The following is a 10,778-nucleotide window of genomic DNA, read 5'->3' on the forward strand; positions in this document are numbered from 1 at the left end:
GTTGTTCAACATGTTGATAACTGATTGTGTCCTCTCTAACCAGAGCCTTGACCATCAAGAAGATGAAAAAACACAACTGACCAAAGAAGTCCTTTCAATGCAGCAGGAAGCATGGGAATTGTTTGAAAACTATGAAAAGAAATTGTTCTCGGTGCATTCCACTGCCACTCTGTACAGAGAGAAAATTAGTGAATCCTTTCAGCAACTTCGCCAACATCTTCTAAAGGAGGAAAGCATGCAGCTGGCCAAAACTGAAGATAAAGAGCAAAAAGCCATAAAGGATTTACAGAATAGAGAATCTCAAGCTTTAGACCTGTGTTCCTCTATTAAAACATTGCTTTTCCATCTGGAAAATAGAAGGATCATGATTGTAGATACTGAAATATTTAATATGTTTAGGGCAAAGTTAGAGGATCTGTCCAAATGTGAGTTAGTATTACATGGTCCCATCTCCCCTATCCACACACGGGAGTGGAGAGGGTTAAGGCATGTTGTAAAACCATGGCAGAGATCATTACAGTTTGACCCACAGAGTGCTCATACTAACCTTGTCCTCTCCAAAAATCTCAAGCAAGTGAGGTTCTCACCTATTCCACAACCCCTGAAAAGTCCCAACTCTTTTGAACCTGGACTTTTTGTCTTAGGAGTTCCTGGGTTTAATTCTGGTCAGCACTACTGGGAAGTGAATGTTGGCCATAAAAGCAACTGGATTATTGGCATTGTGAAAGAGTCAGTACCAAGAAAGGGACCTCAAAACCTGGATCCAGATAAAGGGTGTTGGGTGTTAAATAAACAAGAAGACAAGGTCTTCACTGGCTGTGGGCTGTTATGTCCAAAGTCTATGCGTTCTCCCCTGAGAATCGGGGTGTTTGTTGACATGATAGATGGCTACTTGGCTTTCTATGATGTAGATATCCCTGGCCTAATCTTTGAAATCACAGGATGCCATTTTGTGGGGAAGCTATTTCCATTTTTTTGCCCTGGAGTCCCAACAAAGGAAGAAGATTTAGGGCCCTTGACTTTGCTTAACTAACTGGCTATTAAGGTAAAATAAGTTGTATATATGGAAGATACATTTTGTTAATATATAGCTAGGATTATTGATTATTGGTGTTATTGTAATTATTGAATATTACTAGATGTACATGTAAAACGTGCATACATTTAAATCTACCTTATCAGTAAATTTGATATGCAGAAATGTGCAAAAAACATTCATTTTTGGAAAAAACACTAAACGGATGCCCTTAGCCCTTAAGACTAAGGGGGAATTTACTAAAACTGGAACACTCAGAAATCTGGTGCAGCTCTGCATGGTAGCCATTCAGTTTCTAACTTCAGCTTTAAATTAAACTTTGACAATAAAATATGGAAGTTTATTGGTATCTATGCAGAGCTTCACCCGATTTTTCACTCTCCAGTTTTAGCAAATCTCCCCATAAATATATAACATTAAAGCAGGTAAAGAGAGTATTCCTGTTTCATTCCTTTACATTTCCTAAAAATAAGAGGATCATTCCTCATTTAAGGACAGTTGGGGGAGCCATGCAAATACATCCATATCTGATGATGTATAGTACAGATACAGCATACCTTCCAAATGTCTCTAGTTTTGGGGGGCTTTCCCAAATCCCTCTGTTAATTTTTCTCCTGAGATGCAGTGGTGTGGGTGGGGAGGGGGGGGGGTCTGGTGCACTTCCTCTGGGCGCAACATTTTGAGGTGCACAGAAATGAGTCCCCGTCCCTGCGGAAAACCCACGGCTCCAATCATCCCTTGCTCCCCCCCTTCTCTGATGACCGATCCATCCTCCTGATCATCCCTGGTCTCAGTGTGTGGGTGACAGCCAGCCCGGGAGCTGCAGCTGTCCTGGGAGGGGGGGAAACCCACACTGCTCCATCCACCTCCAGCATGCCTGAGCTTCACACATAGAAACATCCCTCCCCCCCCCCCCTGCCCCTCTCTTCCTGCCTGTGTGCTGTGTCTGTGAAGGGAATGTGGGGGTGGGGGTGGGGGCGGGAAGTTTTAACAAATCGCTGACAGACACATTGAAGCAGAAGCCACTGACTGAGAGCCCCCAAGGACCATCCAAGTGAGTGAATACTGTCACTGTGACAGGACCCCACCTCTCTGTCTCCCTGCCCCTCTCTCTCTTTCTCTCTCTCTCCCTGCCCCCTCCCTCTCTCTCTCTCCCTCTGCCCCCTCTCTCTATCTCTCTCTCTGCTCCCTCTCCCTCTTTCCATGCCCTTCTTTCTCTGCCCCCCTAACTCTCCCTGCCCCCATGTCTCCCTCTCCCTGCTGCCCTTTCCCTCTGCCCCCTCTGTCTTTCCCTGCTCCTCTCCCTCTATCCCTGCCCCTCTCTCTCCCTGCCACCCTCTCAATCTATCCCTGCCCTTCTCTCTTTTCCCTCTATCTCTCTTCCTGCCCCCCTCTTTTTCTATCTCCCTGACCCCCTCCCTCCCTGCCCCCCCTCTCTCCCCACTCCCTGCCCCCCTCTCTCTCTCCCTGTCCCCCTCTCTTTCTCCCTGACCCCCCCCCCCCTCTCTCTCTCTGTCTCCCTGCCCCCTCTCTCTTTCCCTCTCCCTGCTCCCCTCTCTCTCTTTCTCCCTGCCCCCCTGCCTCTTTCCGCCCCCTCTCTGTTTTCCTGCCCCCCTCTCTCTCTCTCTCTCTCTCTCTCTCTCTCTCTCTCTCCCTGCCCCTTATCTCTTCCCCCCCTCCCTACCCCTCTCCCTCCCTCTCTCCCTGCCCCTTCTCACTCTCCCTGCCTGCTCTCTTGCTCTACCTGCCCTCCCTTTCTCACTCTCCCTTCCCCCTTCTCCATCTCCCTACCCCCTCTTTCCCTCCTCCTGTGACCAGTAGACCATGTTTGATTAAAATTCCTCATGACAGGCCACAAATATCTGCCAGACCACCATCCACCCACAACAATTCATGGTCTTTGTCTTCGGTAAATACAGCGGCATAAAAGGCATTTCATGTCTATTGAATGTCTAATTTTTGGGGCCTTTCATGGCCTTCTGCCACAGAATACAATGTTCTTAGGTGTCAGGTAAAAGCACGTGGGCAAATTTTTGGGGCCTGGAATGGGCGACACTTACTTCTGTATCCTGTGAATGCCTAATGTACCTTCAGCCACAGAATATAACGTTCTTAGCTGTCAGGTAAACGCATGTGGACTAATTTTTGGGGCCTGGAATGGCCGACACTTACTCATTTATCCTGTGAATGCCTAATATACCTTCAGCCACAGAATACAACGTTCTTAGCTGTCAGGTAAAAGCATGTGGGCTAATTTTTGGGGCCTGTAATGGGCAACCCTTACTTCTGTATCCTGTGAATGCCTAATGTACCTCCAGCCACAGAATACAACATTCTTAGCTGTCAGGTAAACGCATGTGGGCTAATTTTTGGGGCCTGTAATGGGCGACCCTTACTTCTGTATCCTCTGATTGCCTAATGTACCTCCAGCCACAAAATACAACGTTCTTAGCTGTCAGGTAAACCCATGTGGGCTAATTTTTGGGGCCTGTACTGGCCGACACATATTTCTGTATCATATGAATGCCTAATGTACCTTCAGCCACAGAATACAACGTTCTTTGCTGTCAGGTAAATGCATGCGGGCTAATTTTTGGGGCCTGTAATGGCCGACACTTACTTCTGTATCCTGTGAATGCCTAATATACCTTCAGCCACAGAATACAACATTCTTAGCTGTCAGGTAAACGCATGTGGGCTAATTTTTGGGGCCTGGAATGGCCGACACTTACTTCTTTATCCTGTGAATGCCTAATTTTTCAGAGTGGAATTGAAAATCAATGGGTCTGTAAAGGTTCCGCCAAATTGTGGAATGGATGCGGACCCATTTTACAGATGTGTGAATGGACCCTATATGTATTTGACATGTATTTACCGGCTGCTGTCAGTTCTGGCTGATTTAGAAAAAAAAATATAGCAATACTTCTGTCATGACATTGTCCATGTGCTGGGACTATTTGTGCACAGCTAGTAAGTATTTTGTGGCTGCAAATATGACCTAAAGTTTTTTAAAGTTCGCCTGCCATTAAAGTCAATGGGCAGAGGCAGCCTAGAAGAAGCTGGAGTTGAAGAAGCTGTTCCCTGTTTGTCTGACCTCCGATTGACTCCCATTCCTTCAGGTCACCGAAAGCTCATCCCCATGCTCCTACCAACACTGGCCATGCCCCTCAACCAGCCAACTGTCCTGTTAACCCTAACAACACCTTTTCCTTCCTATACCCAAGCCTTTTTTGACCCATGTCATGCCGGCCCTCTGTTTAGTGCCTTCTGTTTTACTCTGGGCCTCTCTTTTCCACTCCTTTGCTTTTGGTTTGGCTATTTCAGCTACCAGAAAACAGCCTATTGTAGAATCTAGTACAAAGTTTGTATGCAAAGTGTAAGTTTACTCATGTAGTAAGGGGCTTTTTAGCTGGAAAATAAAATTTGCAGCTGAAATCTGACTTTTCTAGGCCATCTAAACAATTCTGGCAAGCCAATCATGTCTTATAACCACAGTTTACATAGAATAACTACATTCAGAACGGTGAAATTTATGTCTGATGAGAATGAAGAGAAGAAAAGGTGAATAAATGAAAAGAATATACATTCCTAACAAGTCATCACTCAAACCGGAAAAAAAATCCGAAATGAGTGCCGAAAGTAACACTTATAGGGTCATACATGAGTGAAATGAGTACCTAAAACAAACTTATGGGATCATACACTTGTAAAAGGTACAAGTGGATGCATAAAAAACACTATAGAGACAATATACAAGTGAGTGGTATAAATAGGTGCAAAAATAACATTTGTAGGGACAATATTCAAGTGATTGGTATAAGGTGAGTGAATAAAGCAAAACCTCTGGGGACAAAGCACATGAAGAGTGAAGATATGAGCGTTACACTATGAAGAGTGAAAAAGTATGGCAAAAAAAAAAAAAAACAGAGATAACACAAAGAACATTTTTAAAACAGAACATGCTTGAGAAAAGTGACAAAAAACTGTCAACAATTAAAAAGATTAAACATGCTCTTTTCTTAAAATCATGTAAAATGTGTAAAAAAATGCACAATTAACAGTTAAACAAAGCTTATATCTAACAAAACTCAGAAACCTTTGAGAGGAGGAGTGTTTTACAGTATATCACCGCACTTCGCTATCTTATTTTTAAGCAGGATCTACTTGTGGTAAAGGTCTGGTATCATTGCTAGTTGCTGATGCTCTGATTCATAATAAACCTCTAAAAATGAATCCCCTCATGAACCAAAACTTGAGCTGGATGGTACGGTCTGAAAAGAGCATTACTAACCAATCTTCTTTTGGTTTTTATTATATTATTTTTATTATTAGTTTTATTATTATTATTATAATTATAATTATTAGTTTTAGGTGCAGTTTTACAATCCAGGTTTCTCCATGGTGGACCTAAACATGGTTCTTATTTTGAACTGATGCACTCTTCTTTCCTTCATGAAATAATCATGAAAGAAAGGCTTGTGGAACGTTTCATCGCCAGAAAACAGACAGGATACAGCAGTTTGCATGCTTCGGTCAATTTTATTTTGGGGACTTGTTGAATCTAAGGCATTTTGCTCTGGAATTGTATTGTCTGCCTGCAGCACTTCACCACAGGCTGTCTCAAAGTAAATTCCTGTATAATTCCAAGTTAAAGCCTGAGGTAATACATAGCTTCTCCGATCTCCACCAGACCACTGTGGAGCCACCTGGAAATATCCTGGCTGCTGGTATGCCAAGGGTATTTGCTGCAACATGACTGGTGAGTTTGGGTAAGGACAAACCTGAATATAAGATGCCATAGGACTAAACATGGGAGCAGACTGAACATATGCATCAGTGACAGGGGTGTTCCACTTGTTCTGATATTGTGGCACTTGGGTGCTAAGGAGACAAAACCATATCCCTTGGAGACACCAGCGCGATCAGTAATTATTTTCACCTCTTTTACTGAACCAAACTTCGAAAAAAAGTCTTTAATTTCATGCTGATCAATCCGGATGTCAATGCCCCCAACAAAAACAGTATTGGGTGCAATTTTCCCCTCAGGAAGCAAATACCCGGATGGCTGATCCTCCATGGGACTTCATGCATCTGACATCGTCCACAAACCAAATCAATGCATCTGGATGGGGCAACAGATGTAATAACCTAAATAACTTGAAATTTAATTCGGACCATAACATTCCTCTCTTACTAAACCAAGAAACCTTAAAACACATATGATCCAAGCCAAGGTTTTCAGAATATACCCTCTTACTGGCTTTGTGCTGGGCCCAGAATACAAATGAATGACCGATTAACCATACCGTAAATATTTTGCCTGCAACGAGTTAAGAAGAAATGTTTGGACGAATATAAGACAGATAGCTATTGGATTTCCACCTACCCATTTTCTTCACCAAATTTGAATCTAATCCTACCCTGACAACTTCAGTAGCTGCCCCTATTCTAAATGAATGAGAAGTAAGTTTAACATGACCCACAAATTCAATAAAGATAAGCATTTTTTAAACACATAGTCGAACTGATACTTTGTTAGAATTTTACCAGACTCATGAATAAAAATCTTTCCATCAATATTAGGCCTTAATTTAAAATATTCTTTAAGAAGGAAAATTGGGCATATCATGGAACCATAAGGCTGCATTCACACTTGAGCGTAGCGTTTTACCGCATTTTTTTACCGCGATTTTACCGCGATTTCAGGCGTTTTTGGAGGCAGGCATTGACATCTATCAAAAACGCTGGTAATCAGCCCAAAAAGAAGCTCATGTACTTTTTTCAGCTACAGGCATTTTGCAAAATGCTCAGATGTGAATAGGGGCCATTTAAATGAATGGGGTTTTACTTGTTGGGAGTTTTGGAACGTTTTTGTTTGAGCGTTTTTGGAGCTGAAAAACACTCAAAAACGCCCAGGTGTGAATGGAGCCTAAAAAGCATTTAAGTGACACCATCTACCTATACCTAACTGGTCCATTTTTGAATGTCAAATAAGGATGCTAAACCTGTGATCAAATAGTTTAACGCCTGAAAAAGCAAGACCCGAATCCTTAATTCCCTTAACCGGAATAAGCTCTAATATTCTAAGAGCAGCAAAGAACAAAACTGAAAATGCTGCCTTAAACAAAACCGCTTCATACTTAGAAAAACACGCATAGATCAGCCAGGATTCCTAGGGTAACTGGCTTACGCTCATCCATATGGAAATTAACTTTTCTATAACCCTTTAGGGCACAGGTGTCAAACACAAGGCCCGCGGGCCGAATCCGGCCCTCCAGGCCATTTTATGTGGCCCTCACACCTCTCCTGTAGCTGCAGGAGAGCTCCAGTCCTCCTCTAGACCTTATACTTTCTGCTTTCCAGCAATGCCTACAGCTTCTTCCCAGCAGCAGCACAAGGTAAGGGAGGTGCACTGTGATGTAAGGGAGGGTGGGGGATTCAACATCTGAAGGTGGAGAGGCTCTTGACGTCTTATGTAAGGGTAGGGTATGCTCTTGACATCTAGTCTTACAGATACAATCGGCCTTTTTGAGGGCAATCATAATGCTGATGCGGCCCGCGATTAAATTTAATTTTGACACCCCTGCTTTAGGGCTTGCCTCACCAAAAAATAAGACAAACGAGGCAGATGGTTATTCAGTTTCGCTAAAAATGACACTCCTGCTTAAATCTTATTAACGTGAGCCCATGAATATTGTTTCTCAAATAAATAACTCTGAAATGACAATACCAGACCCTCAGAAAATGTTCCACTGGGTTGTTGGATTTAATTTAGAAAGGAAAGCCACAGAAAAAAGTCTGATTGGTATACAGCCCATGTCGAGGGAGCCAATGAGTTTACTATATTCTTTACTATTAGACTTAAACCAATTCCCAAAGATGAGGAGGGCAAGGGGATCCCACTTGATCCGCCCCTGGACAAAGATGGTCCATCTGGAATCGAGACAATGAATCTGCCAAGTCATTCTCCTTACCTGGTATGAACTTAGCTTTAATCCATATATTTAAAGATAAACATTTAAAAACTAAAAACCGTAACAGGGAAATGACTGGCGAGATTTAGACGTCAAACAATTTACTGCAAAAAGCACTCCTTTGTTATCTGTTGTGACCATAATGCGTCTGTTCCTAAAGCTATGGCCCCATATTTCCAAGGCCACAATTATAGGAATCAGTTCTAGTAGCACTATGTTCAGGGCCGGCGCCACCTGTAAGGCGACCCAGGCAGTCGCCTAGGGCGCAACTCAGCAGGGGGCGCCAGCATCCTGCTTGCTGCACCGTCCGCAGGGAGTATGCCGGCCGGGCGGCGCCCCTATTGCTGTGCTAACCACCTGTATGTGTCGGCTTGGCGGCGCCCTCGGCTCGGCTGCGTCATCAATCATCATGTCTGTGTGTAACACAGACAGCGTGAGTCTCTGTCTCTCTCTCCTTCCTTCTCTCAGTGCCGGCTCCTGGCTCCAGCGTCGGAAAGCTTTGCAGCGGTGGCCGCGCATGTGCACTATGTTTCCCCCTGCCCTGCCGATGACGTCACCTGGTGGAGGAGACAGGGCGGGCGGGCGCATCGCATCCAGCAGGACAGCGGGAAGGAACATTTTGAATCAGCGCAAGAAGGACCCCAGACCAGCCCCCAGATCCAGGAAGAAGATCCAGGAGAAGAGGACCTGTCTGACCTGGTGCTGGTGCCATTTGAACACATACAGGGCCGGCGCCACCTGTAAGGCGACCCAGGCAATCGCCTAGTGCGCAACTCAGCAGGGGGCGCCAGCGTCCTGTTTGCTTCAATGTCCGCAATGAGTATGCCGGCCGGGCGGCGCCCTTCTTGCTGTGCTAACCACCTGTATGTGTCGGTTTGGTGGTGCCCTCGGCTCGGCTCGGCTCAGCTGCGTCATCAATCATCATGTCTGTGTGTGACACAGACAGCGTGAGTCTCTGTCTCTCTCTCTCCTTCCTTCTCTCAGTGCCAGCTCCTGGCTCCAGCGTCGGAAAGCTTTGCAGCGGTGGCCGAGCATGTGCACTAGGTTTCGCCCTGCCCTGCCGATGACGTCACCCGGTGGAGGAGACGGGGCATCGCATCCAGCAGGACAGCGGGAAGGAACATTTTGAATCAGCGCAAGAAGGACCCCAGACCAGTCCCCAGATCCAGGAAGAAGGAAGAAGATCCAGGAGAAGAGGACCTGTCCGACCTGGTGCTGGTGCCATTTGAACACCTAAAAAAACACAGTTTATGGAGAGTGAAAATGGACATTACATTTATCCTGGGGATGGAGTATAATTTTTTTATTGTGGCTGTTTTTTCTTGAAAAAAAATCTTCTCTACTACTCTTGTGCTCCCTATTTGTATTCTGCCTAAGTGCTGGTTCACATTAGTGCAATCACAGAGATCTCATGTAATTCGGAGCGCACTGCTCCTAAAATGACATGCGATCTCTGTGCGGTGCAAAATCAGCCATACAGTTTGTATGGCTGAATTCGCACCGCATCCGCACCCAACACGCGCAGGACCCTTTTTTTTAACCGCAGCAGAATCGGATCGCATGGTGGTTCACACTAGTGCAATCCGATTCTGTGCAAACTTGCAGATCGCACTGCGATATGCGATCGCAACTGGGGGCGTCGTTAACTTTTAATTGACACCCCCCTGCGTATCGCATATGGCAGTGTGAACTGCCAGGGGTGCGGATGCAATGCGGGAACACGCTGTATATTTGCAGCGTTCCCACATCGCACAAATGTGAACCGGGACTACAGGCCTAAGAAAATCTGGCTGCAGAATACAAACAGGGAGCACAGGAGAAGTAGAGAAGATCACTTCTGGACCAGAGGATTTACCCCCTTAATGACCAGGCCCTATTTTGCGATTCGGCACTGCGTTATTTTAACAGACAATTGCGCAGTAGTGCCACGCAGTACCCAAATAAATTTGATGTCCTTTTTTCCCCCACAAATAGAGCTTTCTTTTGGTGGTATTTGATCACCTCTGCGATTTTTATTTTTTGCGCTATAAACAAAAAAAGAGCGAGAATTCTGAAAAAAAAAAAAAAACAATAGTTTTCACATTCTGCTATATAACATTTTAAAAAATAAATTAAAATTCAACTTTTTTAACATTTCAGGCCAAATTGTTTTTTGCTTCATATTTTTGGTAAAGTTTACTAGTAGTTTTTACTAGTAATGATTTTTTAGCGGGACACCTAACTGACATTTTTGACACTTTTGGGGGGACCAGTGATATTACTACAGTAATCAGTGCTATACATATGCACTGTTATTGTAATAATGCCATTGGCAGGGAAGGGGTTAACACTGTGGGTATTTTTCAACTTAACAACTGTATGTTATATTGTACTTTCAGAATGTTTATGTATTAATGGTGGCCTAAGAAGGCAAAATGACATCACAAAAATATCAGCCAGTTCCGGGGCCGATATCGATATATCAGGGAAAGTGCATATCGGCCACCGATATATCGGCCTTGCCCATAATCGGTCTATCCCTAGTACAAACGCATCCAAAGCACATATGAAACACAATTTAACTCTGTAGGTGATTTTGAGGTATTTTACCATCAATGCCAATGTGACATTTTCTTTGGGGAAAACTTTTTTTTTTTCAAGTGTTGGATAGAGTGGGGGAGGGTTTAACCCTCTGTGGAGTTTTTTATTGCTGTCTGTGTCCCCATTGTGTGCTTTATTTGTACTTGAAGAAAGTGAGGAGAGCCCATCTGTGTGAAAAAAGTTTGAGA

The 10,778-nt window shown here is 44.2% G+C and overlaps 1 protein-coding gene and 1 pseudogene across 2 annotated transcripts in view; one reads left to right on the forward strand and one right to left on the reverse strand.

Moving 5' to 3' along the window:
• Positions 1-1,156, forward strand: part of LOC309566633 (E3 ubiquitin-protein ligase TRIM21-like) — a 44,624-nt gene extending 43,468 nt beyond the window's left edge. Inside the window, exon 2 of the mRNA XM_082271863.1 lies at positions 44-1,156. Within this exon, the coding sequence (XP_082127989.1) occupies positions 44-1,033 (990 nt within the window). The 3' untranslated portion in view covers positions 1,034-1,156. The remainder of the gene's footprint in view (positions 1-43) is intronic.
• A 4,259-nt stretch (positions 1,157-5,415) lies between these two features.
• Positions 5,416-6,113, reverse strand: LOC309567446 (deleted in azoospermia-like-B; annotated as a pseudogene). Its single transcript has one exon. The product of its transcript is annotated as a deleted in azoospermia-like-B (transcript).
• Positions 6,114-10,778: the final 4,665 nt, after the last annotated feature.

This window comes from Pelophylax lessonae (assembly GCF_965119305.1).
Source record: "Pelophylax lessonae genome assembly, chromosome: 11".
NCBI classification, from domain to species: domain Eukaryota; kingdom Metazoa; phylum Chordata; class Amphibia; order Anura; family Ranidae; genus Pelophylax; species Pelophylax lessonae.